Here is a 23,977-nt window from a genome sequence, read left to right as displayed (position 1 = left end):
TAGAGTCTTAGCCTGCAGCATCTGTCAGTGTTGCAAATTCAGGTGTTTTATATAGTAATGAAATCTGAAGTGTCAGCTCCTGTGGAAAATAAAGCTGTGGAAAATATGATACATCTTCTGAATATCTTGCCTGGCTCGTATTATGGTGCCGGGGTTAAAATGCAATGCTGACTCCCACTGTGGCAGGGTGAAGAAGGAAAATGTCACTGGTACGTGCAACCTAGCGGTCTTTGGCTGTGCAAAACATTTATGTAACTGCTTGTCATCAGATTCCTGCGATGAAGGACCAAATGCTTGCATACAGGATAGAAAAGTACAGTGCTGATTTACAGAGAGTTGAGCTTGGAAGGCACTTCTAGTGATGAGGCGCAGCCATGTGTAAGGACATGCACAGACGAATGCGTAACTTGAAATCAAACCTAGATTTGATTTTTGCATTCCAAGTGGTGTTGACCACAAACATAGTATTGCCCTTGTTAAGACTGAGGTTCCTGTTCAAGTTTGTCTGTCTTGGAGTAACCTGTGTATCTCTGTTTTTTGTTAAATTCGGTTTCACTCTTCAGAATCATTTAGCGTGTGCCAAGCTGTGTGTCCCATGGCTTAATTACTTTCTACTGGCTTGGTGCTAGCTTGGGATTTCTGTATCAAGGATGTGCAAGTGTACTCTAAACTGGACCAGAGTTATCAAAACATTGTTTGCAGTTGGTTTGTATACTCTTTTCTGACCACATCCAGTCAGTTTTTTTTTTTTCTTGTCATACAGATACAGCAGATGAAAACTGGACTAGTTATTAAAAAAGAATAAAGTGTATGGATGACAATGTAAATTTTTTCTAGCTTCTTTTTTTAAGGCCATATAGTCATAATCAAAACCATGTAACCAAATACATCCTCATTTTTAATAATCCAAGCATATTTCAGGAGCATAGGAAATGTTTGGTAGACACTGAGCTATTGAGTGCCATACAGTTGTAGTAAAATCTTACAGGAAATATGTCAGAGAAAGTTAAATTGGATTATTTGGTGATGTGGGTTAGATTTCCCCCTGTGGAAGTGTTACTGCTGCTGTCCCAGAAAACCACAAGGAGCTAGGCAGCCATTTAGTGGGTGTTTTAGCCCTAAGAAATGGGTTGCAGGAAAGATCTTGGCACTCTTAAGTTCAGCTGGTACAGTGATGAGAATGATCTGGAAATTGTTGCTATGTCTGTCTGAATTGTTAAAGCCCAAAGAGGGAAGCTAAAAAAGTAAATCTGTCCCATGGCAACTCCTGACTCAGAGGCACTAGTTGGGGTAGAACAGGGAAAGCCATCTGAGTCACCGGGTCAAATAACAAAACACTTGTGAAGGCTGGAGCTATTAAGGCAGTTTCTAGTGAATGTTGCCAATGCCAACAGTTAGTCTCCTCATGGCCATAGTACATTATTGTGGGGTACTTTCATCTGAATTTTTAAAAATAAATAAATACTATTTGTCTATGCACGCTCAGTGGAAACCGGGGCATTTGGTAATAGTGCATGCCACGTTCTAGAGCAGTAGATGTCCTCTGTCCGCCTTGTTTTTTTGTTGGTACAACATTTGTTGATTCATAGTTTTGGGGAGAAAAAATTGTATCTATAATTTATGACACATTCATGAAATGTTTACCAGGTGACTTCTGGTTGCTATCATAGGGGACCAGGATGGAGCACAGACAACGAAGCATGCTTTCTATTCCTGCTTCCCTTTTCCATCAGCTGCTAGGGGGGAGATCTTTTGAGCCACACATTGCTGTCAGCTGCCAAGTCTGAAATGGGTCGTTTGCTGTAATGTTGATATTGTTCATTGTCTACAGAGACACAAACATGGCAATGCTCGGCCATGCCTCGGGGTTTGATCCCATATTGTCTTTGGTTGTTTCTTCAGTGTGGATGTTTTGGTGTGACTTCTGCCTTCTCTCTGGCTGGCTTTCCCTGCCATATCTTTGTGATACCAGGAAGATTTGTGCAAAAGCACAGGTTGATTAAAAGAGATCTATCTGAAATTTAACATTTTTAGCCAGACTAGTTTTCTGACTGCCACCAGAAGACACAATCCTTATTATTCCTGAAGTCTGAGAGTTTCTTTTCAGTATGTTCAGCAAGCTCTTTCAACTTGCATCTAGACCTGACAAATGGGAAGCGCTGGAAACACTTAGCTGAGAATAGCAGGGGGAAGAGTGCCAGCAGTAAAGTCTTAAATTGTCTTAAGCCCATCATAAAATCACACTTTAAGTTAACTAAAGTACATTGTGTGTGGTATGGAGCTCATTGTTGGACTGAATTTGTTAGCTGCTCAAGTGTGCAGTGTTTTGTGCGAGTTTTTTTAAGGCAGTGTTCTTTCTGCCCTTTTATAAAAACCACATTTTTGAAAATCTCAGCTTTTCACAGGAGTGGAATTTGGAGAAGACACAATGCCTATAATCAGAGGACTTTGGAAATTATGGTGTTGGATGCAGTTTTTTACAGCTTTTGATTTACTAGTGGTTGCTGATGGGAGTTTTATTATGTAGTAATTTATTTACATAATAATTGAATTACACACACAACTTGTAATTGAATTACACGTTGCAGCTCTCTACAGAATCTGGTATTTATACCAAATATCAGTGTCTGGGTTCTTGCCAAGAACTATGATCCTTATCTCTAGTTGAGGAGAGTATTGAAATATTCAGTGCTCTCCAGAGGATAAGTAGATGATAAAGCTGTTGGGTTTTTAAATTGAAATTCTGATTATTTCTAACAATGTAACATAATGTTCAAGCATCATATTTTGGGGGAGAACACCAGGCAGCCAAAATAAAGAGCTCATGGAGAAGCCCAGAACATATGCAGAAAAATCATCTTACAGGGTGTTTGTAAGGAAGTGCCAAGCAGTTTACTTGCTTGTAACCATGGTGTGAAAGCACCCACTGTATGTTCCTAAGTTTGTTTTCATGAAGATCCCATACACTGTCTTCTCAGAGCTGGGAGTCCTTTTTTCCATTGGGTACTTAATATACAATAAGCATAGCCTCTGCTTTGACATGCCTCCAGGCTCCATAAAGCCTGGGTGGAATACACACACCCAGTAAAAAGTGTCAGGCTCATGGGATTACACATCCAGAAACACAATATGGCACTCTCATCCTTTCTTTTTAGCCTGTCTTTGAAGGGAAATACAATGTGAACTTGTGCCATCTTTCTTAACAGAGACACTAACTTCCCACAGGTTTCATTTGAGCTGAACGAAATACACTGGGACAAGAGGGAGAACAAGTGCTAATAGGAGTTCAAGTTACCCCTTTTCCTAACCTGCAGCTGGACAGTCAGCCCACAGGCAACACACACATCCTTTTATGCCAAGCATGAGCTGTTCCTTAGCTGCCAGGTAGTGAGGGGATTGGTGAGAAATCTGCAGTACTGTGAATGAAGAGACGAGGAAAATGGGGGCTGAGAACGTATCTGTGCCCTAAGGAGTGACTCTGACTCTTTGCCTTGGTATGGACAGTCAGCAGCCTTACTAAAGGAGTCGAAGAAGTTTTGGAGGATGCAATGAAAGACATGATCATCATGTAGTTCAGGAGCTTTTCTTCCATAACACTTACCACAAAACCACTTCTCATTCGTGGACAAGGAGTACAGCAAGATAATGTCCTTGAATAAGATAATGTGTGTAGGCCCACACAGATTAGGCACCCAAGATTGAAGTGTGTACAGTGGAGAGTGATGGGCCTTATCTGAGGTTTGACTCTGCTTCTCACCTTGGGCTACAAAAGGAGCCCAGGACAGCCAGGCGTGTGCTAGAGGGACATCCATCAGGTCCATAACCTTCCATGGGAGGACTCTGTGCCACAAAAGTTGTGATTCCTGTGAAGGAGATGAGGGTCACATGGCTCTGAAGAGGGCTTAGATGGCACCACAGACCATCTGACTGCAAATGGGAGTGCCAGGTATTGTTGCATTATCAGCTTAAGAAATGTAGCTATGCAAGCACCCAGGCCAGCAGAAGGGAAGGCAGCAGGAGTACATGGAGAGGTGAAGAGTGTGAGATGGCCCCTTTCAACAGCAGCTTAAATTGATCATGTAAAGTTACCCCTGGGCAGGTCAGGAGAAGATAACTGACGAGGGAGGGATGAAAATTCACTGGAGCTGGAGCACAGTGGGTACTTTCAGCAGACGTTTTACCATCTAACAGCAAAGGTACCACATGTTTAGATCTGCCATTGCCTTTGCTTGGTCATGCAGGGCCTCTGTGGGCATTAAGTGTTGGTTGTTGACAAGATTTATTCCCTCAGGACTGGCTGCAGTGCTGTACTCTAAGGGTAATAATGACTCCTTGTAAGACTGTTCATATTAACGTACCAGAGATGGCTTTTTATCTCCATCAGAGAGATAATGGGCCTGATTTTGAGCTTTCTTTTTTTGCTCAGGGTTTTTTTCTTATTGTTTTTCAGCTACTGGAGGAGCAGATTGACCATTTTACTGTGCTTGTCTCTGCATTGTGTGTGCTGGCCTTCTGTGCATTGTCTATGCTTTCTTAGCACAGATTGAGAAGTGAGCGTTGTAGAACATTCAACTGCAGGAAAATGATGCTCTGAAAGGAGTGTGAAAGAGGTTTCTTCTCTTGGCACTGTGCTGTGCAGAATATCCCCTTTCTTCTTGCTTCTGAACATCCTTCCTGAGTTCGAGGTGGGGTGCAAAGCAGGGCAAGCTGAGAAGCACATCATCCAGTAGCCCTGCATTTGTCAGATGCTATTAAACAGCAGGGAAAGAGAATGGAGGAGCTGGTGAATCTGTCACATCCTGCTTGTTCAAAGATTATTGATGCTGCATACTTCATCAAAACATGACCAACCTAGCGGTGGGTTCTGCTGCCAGAGGTGTCCAGTTACTGCTTCTGTTGCAGCTGCCCATAAAGCAATGCTCCTTGTTTGTGAAAATAGCCTCTGACTTTCAATGAGCCTTTCAATTAGTACACATAAAAGGATCACTCTTGCCTTGGACTCAGATAAAATGTGAAGGTCCTGTTCACTGAGAAATGCTACAGTTTTGACATTTCTTTGTGTTTTGCAATGTGATCAAAGTAGGGAAGTACTGATAACTTTCTGTGCAACTGCAATCCTGGGAAAATTTAATTGGAAATATAATATTATAGTGCCTTTTTATTCTGACATTATTTATACACTGTTTGGGATTATTTTACATTCCCACAGTTGAAATATTTTGATTGATTAACAGTGAATAAATATGCTGTTTTGTAATGTTTGGCTTTGAATTATTTCATTACTTCCTAATAGCAGTAATTTCTCGATAATGAAGTACTGCTTGATGGGGCTTACAGTTCAGAAGCTTGGCAAATTCACCCTGAACTGCTCCTGTTGCCTGATTTACACCTCTGGTACTGCATCATGCAAATGGTTTGGGCAAATGGAATTTGAAATCTTATTGATGTAGCAATAGAGGAATCTGGTCTGTACGGCATAAGACAGGGTCAGGTGTTGATTCTCATGAATTGTGAATCCGCATGCTACAGCGGAAAATAAAAAAGGAAGTTTGTGTTCCAGTGTTCTGATTCTCAATGCAATATTTCTGGTCAGAAAAAAAAATTGTCAAGTATATTTAGATTGGGTATTTCCTCTGTGTTTCCTGGACAGAAGATTGAAAGTGTACATGGCTAGAAAATTGAAAATGTCCGCCACTGTTTGGAAATGCTTTTTCACATGCAAAACCAGGACCAGGAACCAGTCTGCCTAAAATCTCACTTCATTATAAATTCAATCCCATCTTACCAAACTTACCAGGTTTTCTTGGCCCTGTAGGTAATTCTTCATTAAATAAATCCTGGTAAGTCTGAGAGGTCTTTAGGTTCGCCCTTTGTTTCACCAGCACAGGGTGAGGAGAGACACTTCAGGCAGACAGCTATTTAAATTCTTCCTAAGCTCTGCTATGGGATGAGTTTAGTCCACTGGAGAAGCCTGCAAAATCAGATCTCATCAAGACTGCTGAAGGTGGTGACTTCTCCTGAAATAAAAAAGTAGTTGGAACACAGCCATGAGAAGGAATGGGTCTTTGCTCAGGACACCTCCAGAGGGAATGAAACCTGGGTATGTCACAGTGTAAAAGAGGGACCAGACAGCCAGGTCATGGCCAGAGTTTTGCTTGAGCAAGGTGTGCAAGAGACCTAGGGTCAAAAAGCAAATGAAAGAGGAAGACTTCTCTAACCTAGGATTATGCAGGTGGTGTGGAAGAAAATTCTAGGAACATTTTGCCTCTTGTGTGGATTAAAGTTAAATGCATACATACTGCAGGGAGAAGGAGTGTTAGATCTAGTTCTCCGTATCTGCAGATGAGTCTGGCTGCTTCCCAGCTGCTGGGGTTGCTGTCTTGACCTTACACCCACTTGTGCCTGCCTTGGGTCAGGAGCCCTGCCTTCCCAGCCAGCAAGAGTGATCCCTGAGTCCTTATGGCACCTCTCAGGGGTGGTGGCTGTTCACCCATGGGTATTTGTGTCACTAGATCATAGAATCATAAAGTTATTTAAGTTGAAAAAGACTTCTAAGATCGAGTCCAACTGTTAACCCAGCACTGTCAAATCCACCTGTCCTGTTTGTCCCCAAGCCCAGGCAACTTAAGTTTCAGAGAAGTCACCAAAATTAGGTAGTTGGCACAGGCAGACTTGACAAGACCAACTGCTTTCTTTCAGATTGTCTTACTGATGAAAATGTCCTGGTTTCTGGGCAGGAAGAACCACAGGGCTGGACTGCCATTCTGCTTTGCAGGACTTTCTTTTATCTCGGCTCAGCAATACCACATCAGCAACAAAATAAAAATAATATGTACAGAAGGACCTATACAATCATAGAATATCAGGGCCACCTTCCACTCCCAGCTTTAATAAATGAAGAGTAACAGCTCCACAGCATTTGGGCTGACTGACTGCTTTAACCTCTCATGGGTGGTTAATACTACTGAGCAGAGGAGTAAAAAGTTTAGAATTATAAAATACTTTTTTGTTCCTGGTAGTAGTTACCTCTTAGCAAAGTTAGTGCTTTGCCAACTCAGAGAGACCTAATGCACTTCTGTCATAGGAAGAGAAAAAATGTAATAGCTGTGAGAACTGTGAAGCTCATTTTCAAATAGATGCCTCAGCATTTTGATATTTTCTGTGGGATTAACTAGTAACACAGGAAGGCTAATACATATGCAGACCTTTCATTTGCTTCTGTAACAATTTGCCCCGGGGCAAATTGAACTGTGTCATGAGAAATGGTGTTGTTTCTCCTCCTCCTTTGTCAGATGAAGGAAAAAGACTTGTTAGCAACATAGAAACAATTTGCAACTCTGAGGGAAGGTTTCTCCTTGCTCATATTTCTGCTTAAGTTTCTCTTTTTCTTGCCCAAACAGAAAGGGCTACCATTTTAGAAGCACAGAAGCCACATAATGAAACCTGTTAAATCATCTGTGCTAACATAAAATAGGACTGAAGCTCTTTCCGTACTGATCTGTTGCACTCACATAGTTGCTGCTAGCTCAAAAAGAAGAGATGATTTGCTCTGCTCTGTATAACTCTGGCTACTAAGGATGGCTTTGTGCTGTGCCTCTGAGGTTGGTTCTGTGAGCATCTGGTGCTGATGGGCACAGGCAGCGATGGCTGCAGAATACTAATGCTGCCACTGGCTCCCACAAGGCTCCACTTCTGAAAAATGCTTCAGCCATTCAGTGTCCATGCACCATGCTGAGCAACAGGAGGGTAGAAAAGCCGTGCTCAGAGATTTTTTTTTCAATGCAGAGCAAGAAGCTGACAGAAGCGATGGCTCTGTGCTTCACATTGTTGTACCCAGGCTTCTTTCAGAACTGCAGTCATTTATATGCATAAATATCAAGCCTGTCACTTGTTGCAGGCTTTGATAGCATTTGGGTAACAAAGGAATCAGAGAGAGAAAAAAGCTGAACATCTTCTATTCCTTAGAAATAGAAGCCTTAGAAAAGCCTTAGAAAATGAATGACTGCATCATTATCAGGTTTCAGGTTTTATTAGATCACTAGCCTCTGCAATTTATTTCCTTCCTGTTCTGCTGTCTGATGTAGAGGACCACAGGAGGACCTCTCCCCACACCCCTTTTGTCTTTCTCCCACACTGCAACTACCCACAGGGGGTATCTCAAAGAATTACCTACCAGTAATGATTGCCACAGCAAAGCCTCTTGCAACATACTGTCCCCATTTTTATTTTTGCTTCAATTTTTTTTACTTCCATTACATATCTGACAAAGTCACTCCACATCACCCATTTCATGCAGAGATATGAGAACTCTGCTGTAATTGTATTTCTGATTATTTACATAGTTTTTCTTTATTTCCCCTAGGCAAGATGCATGCTTGCTATTTGCTCTGCATACCATATCTTTCTGCAGCTTCTAAATTGAGGCTGATGTCGTGTTTACCAGTCATCTCTGTCTGCAAAGCTATGCAGTTGCATCTAAATTTTCTCTGGGTCTTGCAGCTGTTCTATATTGAAAGACAACTAAAATACACTACTCGCACAAAGCTGCTTTTCCATTAAAGCAATTGGTGAAGTATCACAAGAATGTTGTTCTGATGCCAGGAGGGAGGAGGGAGAGGTTTGTACTGATTGCTAATAGGAGGGGGAATAGCCTTTGAGACAATCCCCTTATTAAATGTGGTCTGCACAATGAAAAGCTTGGGAAGTCTTTCTAAGGCTTCTCACATTTAGGCTTTGTGCCCAAACTCAGGGTCTCAGACACGGAGGTGGTTTCAGAATACCACACAAGGGGAACCATTTCAGCAAAAATATCAAGGTTACTTGATTAATTTTTTAAACTGTCTTGGATCACCATGCCTCTTTTTTGGCATATAACTCCAGCAGAACAAAGTAACAATTTCTCCCTAGACCTCTACCCAGCCATTGCTCTGCTGGGCTCTCAAAGACGTTCCAGGGACAAACAAGAGATAGTGCCCCTCTGAACACTGCCAAGGTTAACTAGAGGTTTCTTTTTTCCCCTAATGTAATTTTTTTGTGCCTCCTCCCTTTACAGGTCTTCCCTAATCTTAAGAAAACCTTGAAGCAGTAGTATTACAGTCCTGATAGTCTGAAGAAATAAACCGTGTAGGATTTGTAGGGACAAGTAATATATTTTCCTAAAGAAGGACCTGTGTCTCTGAAGGCTTGTCTGCTTTTTTTTTTTTTTTTTTTTTTACCAGCTGTATCAGTTGGTCTAATAAAAGATATTACCTTTCCCTACAAACATTGCCTTACTTACTAGAACAGTTGCCTCCAGGACATAAAACACTTAACTGTGTGTAAAACTCCAGTGTCAGGGTGATAGAGTAGAATTCAATGGTGTGATTTCTATGCCCTGGGCCAGTTGGCAAAAATGAAAGTAAGATGGCATGAACACTCTCTACCCTTATCATTCTGCACATCATTAATGTCCCTTACACCTCCATTCCACACCAGTATTTTTGTCTTTCCTACCTCTCAACTGTATGGAACAGGTCTTTTCTAAGAAATAAATGCATGTTGACTAGCATCTTTTGGATGCTATCTCAAAGAAACTGCAGCTCTTATGGTATGCTTGATGAAACTTTTCTCTGCCTTCTGATTATTTTCTTGGTTGCTATATCACTGTACTTTTTTTGTTGTTGTTTACTACAAGGAGATTCAGAGAGCTGGAGAAAAAGACAAGCCCACTGTGACTGAGTAGACTGTTTCTCCTCTAAGAGTCACCTAAGTGTTGTAACTTAGCTGCAAATCTTAAAGGACTTTTTTTTTTTAATATTTCAGGTGAACTTTCTGTGGAAGGCATACAAGACCCATTCCTTGTTAGTGTACATATTATTACAGACCCAGGTGAATCCACGACTCTTCAGCAGGCCATTGATAAGCTTCTAGCCTGGATCCATCCAGACCTCCAGCTGTTTCGGGTCTCAGAAAGACGAGTGCCCAGGAAGCGCCGGAAGCCGCTCAAGGCTGGTGTTTCTCAGCCAGCCCTTGCTGTCATTCTGTTCCTGCAGGAGGAGTATGGAGAAGAACCCATCTTGCAGCTCCATGAAACTTTTCAGCGGCCACCTTGGCATTACCACCACACAGAGCTAATGCATGGGAAATTCCTCCCTTACATGCCATGCAGCCAAGACTTTTACACTTTGGCTCCAGAGACTCCTCTGTGGGCCATTCGCCCAGTGCACTACGGGAAGGAGATGATCCGCTTCACCATATACTGCAGGAATGAGAATTTTGTGGACATTTTGAAATTGTATGAGTTAATACTGAAAAGACCAATGTGTCAGAAAAAAGCAGACTTCTGTGTTTTTCCTGTCTATTCTAACATGGAAATAGACATTCAGTTTTCTTTAAAAAAACTCCCAAAGGGACAAGTTCCAGTGAGGACAGAGTCAGCTGTGCTGGAGTTCAGAGTAAAAGATGTGGGGCAGCTTGTGCCTCTCTTACCCAACCCTTGCAGCCCCATCAGTGAAGGCAGGTGGCAGACTGAAGACCACGATGGAAATAGGATCCTTTTGCAGGTAAACTCAGTACACAGGGAAATAGAAGTACATTTCTTGGTTTTGTGCAGGAAAGCTTACCCTGCGCTGAGAGTTGCCCTTTTGTTGGTTGATTGGTTGGTTGGTTGGATTTTTTTTTGCTCTATCCTTGGAGCAAGAGCCAGGACAGTACTGCTGAAAAAATAACTTGAAACCCCTTGCTGTATTGCGTAACTGATCACCAAAGCAGTGAATGATGTTAGCCAGATATCAGTCAACCTCGGTTTATGCTAAGAGTGATGTGAGATAAGATAGCAGTTTTAAAAAATGAGGAGAGAAGGAATTATGAGCCCAAGTGCAGAAATCATGGCTGGTGAGTGTAATTTTATAAGAAGTATGGGCACAGAACTGACATGGAGTTTTAAAATAGCCCTCAGTTATGAGACTTTTATATAAGACAAGCAGAAGTCCTGATGGTACTCATTATTTTCTAGCATCACTGGGTGACAAACTGCATCTCTCTTTTGCACAGTGATTATCAGGATGAAGAGAGAGGTGATGAAGGAAAAGAAATGCATCCTGAAGAGCAGCCTAAGAGAGACATTCCCAGACTCTCTTTTTGAACTAATCTCAAGTGCTCATAACCGAATCCTGAGAGTTTGTTTGTTAGGACATCTGTAGGCACCATATCTGGGCAATATATCAGCATGCTCTGCTTCACTACACCACATCCAAGGGAGATAAAAGGATAAGCAGCAAACTCTTAATAGGTGTCTGCCCTGCAGAGGGGTATCTGTGGCAATCCAGAGCCAGGTTAATGTGCATTCTTGCACTGCAGAGCTATTTATTGCTGCTTACATTAAAATCAAGGAGCACAGTCCTTCACCTTTATAAGGCTGTTGTTCAGATTTCAAAGGGTGTTCTTTTGGAGTGAATTTCATTCATGTGGCTTGTCCAGTTGCCTGACCTTGTTTCTGTGGAAAACACATTATGAGTGCCATCCTTGCACCGTACAGACCTCCCAGCATGCAGAGAAGTGTGTTCAACCCTCTGTAGAACAGTGCCACCGGGTTTGTAGTTCCTGGGACCGAAATTCCAAGTACACAGGACATCTCTGCTCTGGTGAGTCACATCCAGGTGGTAGTGGAACCTTTCGATGCTGCTTTGCAGATGCTACCATCAGAGAAATCCCATGCCAGAGCTGAATAACACTTGTAAAGCACTGGAGAGGGCAGCTTCCTTGCCCATCTGGCAAGACAGTCACCAGTTTGTCAGAGTTACTGATTGCACTTCAGGCATATCTGTGTTAGCCTAAGTTGCAAACTGAAGCTGACAAGTCATCACCAAACCTATACATGGCAACCACACTCACCTATGTCCTCTTTTCCCTGTTCTTTCTCAGGAGGTATCTGCTGTGTGATATAACTTTGGTTTATGGGCCCTTACACTGGTTTCAAGCAAATTGAAGGGAAGGGTAAAAACAAAAAGAAAACAAAAAAAAATAGGGCTTATAAATAGGGCTTTTGGTTTAAACTCAGCAAATTTTCAGAAGTGACAAATGTCAGGCAGTGCAGAGGTAAAATAAGACTTGCTGAGCAAAGAAAATCAGGATAAGATTTTAGCCATATGAACCAAAAGAGGAGAGCAGAAACCTGCCTGAGTATGACCTGCAAATACAATTGATTGTCATTTCTGTTTTCGGTGAGGATGATGATTCTGAACAGGAGGACAAAAAGGCAAATGAGAATGAAGTTACAGAAATGGCATTTATCACTCTGGAAGTTTGGTGAAGCAAAAAATTTAGTATATGTAAAGTGGAAGGAAAACAGAGACTTTGGATCTAACTTATGCCGTTTTAAAGTTGTGAAAACTAGGTCCTGGTATATGGGTTTTAAGCAAATCTGTACAATAAGAAGTGGAGCTCTAAGGCTAAATCAAAGGGAAAATTTCCTGTTATTCAGATACCTACAGCCACCAGTGCAACCTGACCATGAAAAGAAAATTGCATACTCTGGTGGGTACCAGAGTTACTATGCCATAGGAAGCATGGGAAGTTGCACAGGGTCCCAAGGGCCACACCTGTCTTCAGCTCTGGACTCCAGAAAGGTGACCTCAGAAAGGTGCAGGGACAGGGAAGGGCTCACCCCATGCAGAGGAATGGAGAAACAGTCCTGCAAATGGAAACTGGAAGAGTAGGGTCACCTGAGCCCAACCAAAGTAAGTCTGAAGGGAGCTCTGACTTGAAGACAGATCATATGATAAAGAGCAGGAGCAGGAAAAGGCTAGTTTACTTAATGATTGTTTTGATACAGGAACAAGAACCTGCCAATAAGTAGACTTTAGTACATATTCATAGCTAACCACATAACAGCCACTCAGCAGGTGCAAGCAGGTTAATACCTTAATTTAAGGCAGAATGGTCAGTTAGGGAGAGGAAATGATGGAGTTGGGATATAGAAAACATCAGATTTGGTGCTCCATGGACTCCTTATATTCATTTAATTCATTTTAAGTTCAAAGCAATTGTAGTAACTACCTTTGCAAGTAACAAGACTACATTTTGACTTTTTACAGAGAGTTGCTATTAGCAATATTATACATGCCACAGCATTGATGATAACTTTGATTTCTTCCCAGTTATATAAACTTAAACAATGACCTCTCAGCTCAGTACTTTTCAGTCTCCATATCAGTTGATAGTTAGTAATCACCAGAATGGTTTTGTTTACTTTATACAGATACTGCACCTTTTTAAAAATAATTGTACCAAAAATGGTTGATTAACATCCCTGTTAAATTGCAGGCAGTGTTTAAAGTTTGAAGTTTGGGTATACTTTCATGTTTAAGCTAAAGAAATATGACCTCTTGCTTGTCCTGACAGGGACTTGGATACTTGCCAGCCAGATTGATCCATGTTCTTAATCCATTTTGCAAATGCAGTTATCTAGGGGCTTAGATAAAGTCAGTTCAAGAGACAACAAAGTTATTCATGGGTAAGATAAATCTGTTTAATGCCAAGAAACTATTCCTTCATTTGCAGGGAAGCCCTTCAGAATTATTTTGTCACAGTAGCTTTTACACATTGGCAAGTTGCTCCAAGGGTGCAGCTATATAACAGCTGAGGTAAAGGGTTCAGTTGGCTGGAGCAGGAGCAAGACTTAGGAACACGATTGCATCCTATGGGAAGATGTCCAACACTGCTTCACCAGAGCTAAGCCCAGAAGCAGGAGCACTGGGGAGCTTTTGTCAGAGCAGTGGGAAGAATATGTAAATAATGCAGCTAAGAATATACCATCTACTGGTATACTGAGTATACTGCTGGATTTATAGGTCTTGTCCAGATTCTTGGCTGCCTCTGGGCATAATCCACACAGAGACAGATGAAGTGCTAATCAACTTACACTCCTGGCAATGCAGTGTGGGAAGCAGGAAAGGTTGATAACTGATTGGACTGGCTTGGCCATGCATGTGTGGGAAGTAAGGATAGTGAGCAGAGAGGAGAAAGTTCACAGATGGCTTCTTTAAATTATGATAACATCTCTGGATAGAGTAGGCAAAGTAAAATAATATTTTGGCAGGATTTTCTAGCCACTCTGTGTGAGATGGAACATGCAGACATACCCAGGAGGAAGGTGGACACCAGAAAAATTAATATCTTACCTAGGCAGAGACTCAGCACTTAAGCATAGGACCTGCTGCTGTTTTACATGCCAGAGAGTCCCTGTGCAGTTTATGAGGTGGCTATTTTCTGCCTAGTGTTGGTTTTTAAGGCATCCTTGAAATAACACTGCAAATGTTAACAGATCACAGCTTATGAGGAGGTAAAGGGATTCTTTTTTTAGCTGATTTGCTGAATTAATCGGCCAATGTTCTTATCTGTATGGGGCAACTGTAATCTTGAGTTGAGAAGTGGTGTCATGTTTTAGGAGCAGAGGTAGTGGCCATAACTGACACAAGGAGCTGGGACAAGAGGACTCAGTTACGTACAAGTGGAAAAGAGAAAGAAAGGCAGCTAAACCAGGGTCAGAGAAGGCAAAAAGACAAAAACAGGCAAAGAAAGGGCACTTTTTCAGAGAACAGTTTGGTCTGCAGGAAGGAAAATGGAGACGAGAAAAGACCTTCAAGTTTGCTGAATTATTATACGTAATAGTGCAGATAGAGCAGAATTGAGCGCAAAGAGGAAGAAAGGCAAGTAAAGCATCCTCTGGCACAGGTTGCCCAGAGAAGTTGTGAATGTCCCATCCCTGGCAGTGCTCAAGGCCAGGTTGGATGGGGCTTTGAGCAACCTGGTGTAGTGGAAAGTGTCCCAGCCCATGGCAGAGGGGTTGTAGCTATACAATCTTTAAAGTCTCTTCCAACCCAAACTGTTCTATGTCTTACGACAGGCAAGGATGTGTACAGGGCACCCTTACAAAAATTATATTTATTTTCTTCTGAAAGTTGTGGAAAAGACACAATTTCAGAGCAAAAATTGACTCCGTCAAGGGAGGTGCCATGAACTGATTTAATTAATCTGCAAATCTAATACTAGTCTCCTGTTTTACAAAATATTTTATTCTATTTTTTCCTTTCCTTTTTGTGCCATAAGTGTTTGGTTGTCCTTAATGCTAATGTCTGGGTTTTGGGGGAGCATAGAGAATCAGTCCCTAACTCATATAAGAGATTTTCACTTGTTTTTCTTCAGCCTAAGGTACTTTATCTAGTTAAATTCTATGGCATACTAGGATCTCTTACAAATCTATACACCCAGCAAAAATTCTTGAGAATGAATATATTTTGTGTTACAAAGCACTCAGCTTTTCTATTTTTGTAAACACATTACAAGCTGCTTTTTCAAAGAGGTTCAATTTTTAATCAAATCTCTGCATTTTGCCTTTTTGAAATGCTGTGCTTCTGACTATTTGCCTTTCAAGTAAGACTTACTATGATGATACTGAGGACTAATCTCTGCCACTTTTTCTTGTGTTGATTTTTTTTCCTCTGGATCAGTTCCACTGGTTTTAATACAATTAAACAAACACCATCGCACTTTTGTTGAGCAAGGCAGGCAAAATCTGGGCTCGAGATGGTGATGTCATTGCTGTGCTTGCTGGGTACTGACCTCAGCAAAGCCTTGCTGGCAGTTCTTAATGCAGATAATGCTTAAGGAGATCTCTCTCTGCTTTCTTAAAAAGCAGATAACTTAAAATAGACTGCAGCAACACTCATGGATTTTTTCTGTTAGGTGCCGGCAGCCCAAGTTGAAAGTGCATTTCTGAAAGGTTCACCCCAAGTTGTTCATGGCATTCCCGGATATTCATCATGAAATTCTTCTGCAGCCCATTGTAAAACACAAAGACTCTAAATCCCTCCAGGCTTCACAAAGATTTGTGCAGAGATTATAAATGAGCAGCAGATCAGCGCCAGATGAAAAAATCTGTTCTGTTAGAGAGCTAATCTGTCAGTGGCCAGGTTTGCTGCACATCTTTGTGGCAAGGTCTGACAAATCTACCTCCCTGCATTTGGAATTTTGGTCAAAATCAACGTGTCACTTTGCATTGTGTCTTTGGCCTCTCAGATGACTCGAAGCCCTCTCTGACATCTCCCTGGTGCTTGTGCCTGTTGCAGGCAGCATGGCTGTACCAGGCAGGGCTCTGCCAAGCAGCAGGGAGGCAACAGGCAATGCTGAGAGTGTTAACAAGCCGTGAGAAGGCTGACGATGAGGATTTGAAAAAGAAAATAACTCAGAAAAGATGCAGCTGTTTTCAAAGCCAGTGGCAGGATTAAGGAGGCAGAGAAGCCTCCTCCAAAAACTGAAGAGGAGTGGTCACATGAATGCACAGGCTGCATGCAACACTCGGTGTTCCATCCCAAGGTGGCACAGGGGAGCACAGTCACTGGCCTTGGCACAGGACAAGGAGCTAGTTTTGCCTGACTTTTAATCCTGGCTAAATCACTGAATCCCCTCTGTGATCTCTGACATGTTAGAGAATGTAGATATAGAAAAGTCCTATTAGTCCACATAATCCAGTTCTCTACAATACAGGATTAGCCTGTAATCTTTATTCACTAGTATTTTGTGGGATGGAGCTTCTGACACGCTACTTGTGGTACACTGTTCTACCTGTAGTACACCACTGCTGCTTGTACTGCCTGGTGTTCTCACAGCCAGGAAAGTCTTCTGTTACATTGCTTTAAGATTAAAGTATTAATATTTCCCCATTATTTCACATTTCTGCCCATATAATGAAGTGCAGCATTGGAAAATAGGTCTTCTAAATCTTAACTCATCTGAAAAAAGTTATCAAGGGGAGCAGTTCCTCCTATAAACAGCTGTTCAGAAATAAGCTGTATTAGTGATGTCGCTTGATCTGCCCTGCAGGCAGCCATTCTGGGGGCAGGCTGTGCTTGCTCTCTTCTCCCCACCATCCACCATTACCTCCTGCCAGGCCAGCTGGGCTTGACCAGGACATGTGATCCAGGAGCAAGATTAACAGCAAATCCTTTGTGTAAAATGAAGTACCTCTATCTGTCTTCAGGAACATTAAAATTACTAGGAAAAAAACATTTAAAATAGCAAAACCCTAAAACTAACATCTTACCTAAAGTAGGTTGTCAGCTACAGTGTGTGTTCTCAGTGTAGTACAGCCCAAGGACATAGAAAACAATTCAGCTAACCAACCACACACAAGAATTTTTTTTCAGGGAAAGCTGAATTGCTCTCCAGACCCCACTGGCTGTATTAACTAGACAGCTCAGTTTTATTTATGATGTCTGTGGGGTCTGCCTGACTTACGTGTGGTACACAGTTGGTGTGGCCTGCACAAGGTAAAGGTAATGGCCCCGGAACTCTCTGCAGTGCAAGGATAGATCTGTTCCCAAAATGATTTTGGGAATTGATTCATTGGGCATGGTGGTTGAGTTCATGTAGTGTATCTCATATCAGAGTTACTGCAGAGAAAAAAAAAAAAATTGTACCTTTTGTTAATGATAACAAAATATAATGAAGAGTGTCTTCTTGGTCAAACACATCACAAGAGTGCAGTGATCTGTTTGTGGGCTTTCAGCATGTCAGATTCTTATTTCTGAGTTATCCAAAAATGTCTTTAGTTAAGAAACAGCTGGTATTTTCTTTGCGGACCAGCTTTTTATCTTGCAGAGTGATTTTAAACAAATTGGCTCACATATTGCACTAATAAAATAATGTTATTTATAGAGATTCAATGTGATTTCTGGCTAATGTTTTGTTGACAACTGACTCATTACATTTGACTCTTTTGTCCTCAATTTCTTCATTCATATAATTCTCTATGACATTAAGGGAAAGAGCTTACTATATTACATAGAAATAGATTATGAATTAACACACCTTGTTACAGATATATATATACATACATATATATAGTATATATATGTATGTTTACTCATCTACAGCATCTAAATGAACTTCTGTGGTTTGGCTGTCCTATAATCTCTAGCAAGAGATCATGAAAGAACCAAGCATTTTTTTCAGATGTGAAAATCCTTCTTTTTGCCTGTAGAATCACTTCAGTAAAAACCAGATTATGGCTATGACAGATCTAGGTCACTAAGACAATGTGATGTGCATTAGCAAGATGCTAGAAGCAGCAGTGTATGGAGCTCTTTTAGAGACTGGGTACAAAGAACCTCCTTGGTTGCCAGGTCTCAGCTCTTTCTGTCATGTCATATAATCTGTTTGGTAAAATGAGCAGGCTCTGTCTTTATCCATTACTCACCCCAGAAGATTCTTTTCTTTCTGTTGTTATTAGAAATCTTTTATTAGTTTGTGGTTCTGGTTTTTTAATGGATAGATCATCTTTTTTTTTTTTCTTTTTTTTTTCTTTTTTTTTTCTTTTTTTTTTTTTTCTTTTTTTTTTTTTTTTTTTTTTTGTGGCTCCATCCGTTTCAGTTCAAATTTATTTTTTTTCACATAGGTGTGATTTGAATCATGTGCAGTATTCCGGATGAGGCCATAACAGTGTTGTCCAAAGTGCTTTTTGAACTCACTTGAGACTGCCCAATACCATGTTGTCACAGCCTTGTTGCTTTAATAGCAGAAAGAGATCAGGATACCCAGTTCTTTCTCCTCTCCTGTTTCCAACTGACAAGCCCCATAGCTGAGATTATTGTTTATTCTCAAGGGTATGATCTTGCACTTTGTCCCATTAGTTCCTGTCCCCTTTGGAGCGGGGAGCAAGCATTTTGTATTATGCAAGAAATTCTATTAAGAAGACTTTAAATTAAACTTTTTAAAAGGCTAATTTCTAAAGGCCTCACTGAAATAAGGGCAAAGGTGAAAAACCTTATGATTGCTCAAACACAGTTCAGTTACCCAGACATCAGTTCCATAGGAAAGCCACCTTGCTCCAGCTCTTTCTTGAGTAGGATGTTCGGTCATCATTTGTCACAGCTGCTTTCCCTGTTCAAATGCTTGAGTGTCTGGTGGATAGGCAACTGAGACTGAAATTCAGGTCCAGATTTGGATCACAATCATGAGTTTGGGTCTTCAGTCAAGGTATCTACAAGCAAACTGAATGTGTGTCTGTAATGTCACTGTGAGCTAGTTAATAGAGCTTACTAGGTAAGGAAGAAAATTGAAAGAATTAGTAAATTTCCATGGAGAAGACAGAATGAGCATGCTTGCTGAAGGCTTTCTGATGTTTTAAAGGAGGACAAAAAAAAAAATAAGGAAGACATGAGAAATTATAATTATAAAACATACTTCTTCCATTTCTTTATTTTTTTCTTAAGCTGTCCACTAAGGTACAAATGCTGGAAGACAGAATATGAATGAATCTGAATAAGTCAATAGGAAGTGAGAAATTCAAGCTAGCGTAATTCAGCCCACAAGGCAAGGCTTCTCTACCATTTATTCTTGTTGTCTTTGAGGCTCCTTATGTAAATATTTGGGATTTTGGCAGGGTGGTTTGTCTTTGTTATTGCAGTAAAACATTTGCTGCAAGCACACTGACTGAAGTCTGCTTCGTAATTATTTGCAGTAACAACTCAGCAATGGAGACTTAGGGCTGTAAAACTGCCAATTCTGTATTAATGTGATCTTCTTCTCTCCCTCTCCTGACTGCAGCAAGCACACAGTTGGTGTAGGAAGTCTGCAAAGCAGAACAAGCAACCATATCCATCTGTGTCAACAGATTCCCACTTCACTACTCTGCCAGCCTTTCTTCCTCAGAGCCACCGATCTGTCTCTGAACAGCCACAAGAAATGGGTCAAAAAAAGGCCACAAATGGCCTTGGTCATTATCTTGGTTTCTCCCAGCAGGACTTGAGACACGGTGATCTAGAAGACTTCACATGCAGATCCAGGAGTACCTCCAGCATTTCTTGGTCATTTCAACGAAGCAAATCTCTGTTCTGCTTGCCCACAGTGAACTCCTCTTCTGCATCAGAGACATTTCATTTAAGTGAACCATTTCAGTTTTTAAACACTGGGTCACCTGCAACCAGGTTAAAAACATGGAAATGCAGCCCCAAGCTTAACATTGATGACTTGGAGGGTGCCCAAGAGACTGATGTGGACACAGGGATGAAGCTGTCCTTCTCAGACCTGTCTGTGGTTTCTGCATACTCTGCCCTTAATGGATTTTGCAGTGAGTTAGAAGACTCTCTTCCATCACAGAAACAAACTGTCAGTAGGGCTAAACAGGCAGCCACCAGTGGAAGGCCTGTATCAGCCATGTGCAATACTTTTGAGTCAGTTGATGGTTCACTGCCTTCTCCGTCAGAATGGTCTTCCAGCTCTTTCATGTCAACATCTTTCTCCAAGCAACACAAACAGCCCTTGAGAGCAGCTCCCTGTTCTCTGGATGATCATGTTTGCCCAGCTTCACCAGTTAATGAAGAAGAATTTTACATCTGAGGTTTCTCTAACTTACACCTTCCAGAGGAGACGTGTTCTACTTGTGAATGACAGCAGTGGGTCCACCCTGAACTTAGAGAAGGTTCCTTGCTGAGGAGAAGGTTGTGCAGAAGTGTGTTAAATATTTGAAGAAAATACTCAGAACCATCTGAGATTTGCATTCCCAAACTGGGTACAGTAAAGCAGTCTGAGCACAGCAGCACAGCCCCAGTAGGGTCAGGCAAGAAGTTTTTTGTGAGGAAGCAGTTTCCTTCCAAAGTTTGAGAGCTGACAGCGGTGAGGTGGGGGAGAATCACACAAACATCAAGGTTGGAAGAGGTCTTCAAGATCATCTAAGTCCAAGTGACAACCTAACACTACCATAATCACCCCTAAACAATATCCCCAAGTGCCACATCCTGTCACCTCTTAAACACTTCCAGACACTGACCTTACGAAATCCCTGGACAATTTATTCTAAGGTCTGACCACTCTTTCAGTGAATAATTTTTTCCTAATATCTAATCTTACCCTCCCCTGGTGCAAGTTAAGGCTGTTTGCTCTCGTCGTTGCACTCAAGATATGGCAGAAGAGACCAACCCCCACTTCACTGCAACCTCTTTTCTGGTAGTTGTAGAGATCAGTGAGGTAATAACCCCTGAGCCTCCTTTCCTCCGAACTAAACAATCCCAGTTCCCTCAGCTGTTCCTTATCAGACTTTTGCTCCAAATATTTCACCAGCTCCATTGCTCTTCTCTGGACATGCTCCAGCCCCCCAGTGTCCTTCCTAAACTGAGGGGCCCAGAACTGAACACAAGGATTCAAGGTGCAGCTTTCACCAGTGCCAAGTACAGGTGTCAATCTCAGCCCTGGTCCTGCTGGCCATGCTATTCCTGATACAGGCCAGGATGCCATTGGCCTTCTTGGCCACCTGGGCACATGCTGGATCGTGTTCAGCTTGCTATTGACCAGCATCCCCAGGTCCTTTTCCAGCCACTCTTCCCCCAGCCTGTTCCAATGCATGGGATTGTTTTGACCCAAGTGCAGGACCCAGCTTGGTTCAGCTTACTGAACTCCACAAGACTGTCCTCAGCCTGTTGATCCAGTCTGTCACAATCACACTGGAGAGTCTTCCTGCCCTCCAGCAGATCAACACTCCCATCCATCTTGGTGTCATCTGTGAACTTACTGAGGATGCACTCAATCCGCTCATCCAAATCATCAATGAGGACGTGAAACAGAGCTGAGCCTTGGGGAACACCACCAGTCACCAGCAACCAACTAGATTTAGTTTCATTCACCACCACTCTCTGGACCTGGCCATCCAGCCAGTTTTATTCAGTTAAGAGTCCACCTATCCAAGCCATGAGCAACCAGTTTCTCCAAGACAGTGCTGTGGGAGACAGTTTCAAATGCTTTCCTAAAGTCTGGGTGGAAAACATCCACAGACTTGCCCTCACCTACAGAGTGGATCACGTTGTCATAAACGGAGATCAGGTTGGTCAAGCAGGACTTATTTTTCATAAACCCATGCTGGCTGAGCCTGAGCCCTTGGTTGTCCTGTACATGCCACATGATGGCACTCAGGATGATCTGGTCCATGACTTTCCCCAGTGCCAAGGTCAGGCTGACAGGCCTGTAGTTCCCTAGATCATCCTTCCAGCCCTTCTTGTAGATGGGCATCACATTTGCTGATTTCCTGTCCAATGGGACTTCTCCGGGAAACCAAAACTGCTGGAAAAGGGTTGAAAGGGGTTTGGCAAGATCTTTGGCCAGCACCCTCAATACTCTCAGGTGCATCACATCAGGGCACATAGATGTGTGTCTAACTGGGACAGAAGGTCATTAACACTTTCCTCACAGATGATGGGGACTTCATTCAGCTCCTCAACCCTAACTTCCAGCTGTCATTGCTGGGTATGCTGGGGGCAGCTGGCTTTGGTGTTACTGAGGCAAAAAGGCATTAGGTACCTTAGCATTTTCCTCATCCCTTGACACTGTGTTACCCTGTGCACCCAGCAAAGAATGGAGATTCCTTAGCCCTCCTTTTGCTGCCAATGTATTTATAGAAACTTCTTCAGAAGAAGTGTCACTCCTTCCCCAGGGAAGAGGAAATTCCACTGTATCTTTTGACAGACCAGGATGCAGAAAGTGCCAAAAGAGAAACCTTAGTGAACATTTTCAGCCCCCTCACCCTGAAAGCCCATCCTGTTCAGCTAGGAGGGAGTCCTCTGGGCAGTTTTCTGAACCACTTGTACAGACAGTGATAACCTGAGTAAACCATGTTTGCTACTCCTAACTCAGGCAATACAGCTTACCTTTTTAGAATACAAACCAAGAAAGATAACACAGCATTTTTATATATTGCTACACCATTAGACCCAAATAAAAGACAGCTCCCTGCTTTTTAATGGGTTGTTATTTTTCTGTTAAAAATAATTCATGCAGAAAGTTCTTCTTCATATTTCCAGTGCAAGCATACTTCTTTCTGGATAAAACTTGTTTCTTCTTGAATACCTCTCCCCAAAGGGAAAAAAAGGTCAAATTCTCTGGCTTTCAGAAGATGTTTTTAAAATATGCATTTTTGATAACCTGTTTTGTTCCAGTTAAATTGGTATTAAAAAAAAAGTAAGTGAAAAGCTGCTAATATGACAGCTAAGTACCTTCACCAGGATTTAAGTCATATAAACAAATTTTATTATGCATATTCTGAAAAGTTGTATTTTTGGCTGACAAGTGTCACTGATCACAGCTCTGGTTGAGCCACTGGGGAAATGACCATGTTAAAAGGTGTGTGTATAATGCTGGATGTAGCCTATATACAGGTGTAAATGCTGAAGTCGTACCGTGATGGCATTGTGGTGTGTGGAATAAAAACGCATTTTCAGAGAAAGATATTTGCTGTATTGCCAGGTAATTTTAAGCAAAAGAATTTCTGCTTTGGACAGGGAAAAAAAAAGGTGGAAAAGCACACACATACTGTAAATAATAGTTACAAAAAGTGGAACTGCTCCCCTGGCCTTTTTTGGTAAGTGCATGGTTTTTACAAATTATACTGGAAGAAAGTCTAAAGGAAAATGAGTACAGTTTTTAGGGAAGGAACCTGCAGCCTGAGTCCAGAAGAGGCCAGAGGGATAGTCAAGGCTTTTTCCTTTTGCTGTTATTTTCTTCACACAGGAGAAAAGGCAACAAACTGAAGTCCAAAGTCTCCTCTCTGTGAGATGCTGTCATAACATTTACCAGGGGTAGACTTTATCTTTTGTGCTAAAGACAATGAATAAATAAGAAAGTCTATTAAGGTAAAGAGCACAGAAGAGTATCAGCCTTCTCCTGCCCTCTAAAACTGTTTCGGCTTTCTGCAGTTTTGGGTAAACTGTTCTCTTTCTGGAACCAAAAATAGCACTAATGAAGAATTTGTCATGGTGTGTTTACCTGCTCTGTGCTCCTTCATACCCCACAGTCTTTCCTCTGACTGTTACGACCTTTAGATCAAATCCCTCCTTGGAACATGTGAACCTGATTTATCTAAAGTTGTATCCCCCTGTTATTGTATGTACCCTGCCAAAATATATATAAAACACTATGAAGTCAGACTAGCCACTTTTTCCATCAGCTTGCATTT

The 23,977-nt window shown here is 41.8% G+C and overlaps 1 protein-coding gene across 1 annotated transcript in view; it reads left to right on the top strand.

Annotated features, from left to right (window-relative positions):
* FAM124A (family with sequence similarity 124 member A) overlaps nt 1-20,376 on the top strand; it is a 36,754-nt gene extending 16,378 nt beyond the window's left edge. The window contains exons 3-4 of the mRNA XM_053971095.1: nt 9,802-10,541; nt 19,585-20,376. Coding sequence (XP_053827070.1) covers nt 9,802-10,541; nt 19,585-20,376 — 1,532 coding nt within the window. The remainder of the gene's footprint in view (nt 1-9,801; nt 10,542-19,584) is intronic.
* The last annotated feature ends 3,601 nt before the right edge of the window (nt 20,377-23,977 follow it).

The sequence above is a fragment of the Vidua macroura genome, chromosome 2 (genome assembly GCF_024509145.1).
Source record: "Vidua macroura isolate BioBank_ID:100142 chromosome 2, ASM2450914v1, whole genome shotgun sequence".
NCBI lineage: Eukaryota > Metazoa > Chordata > Aves > Passeriformes > Viduidae > Vidua > Vidua macroura.
The sequence above is the reverse complement of the archived record's forward strand: the minus strand, read 5'-3'. Positions and strand labels throughout refer to the sequence as shown.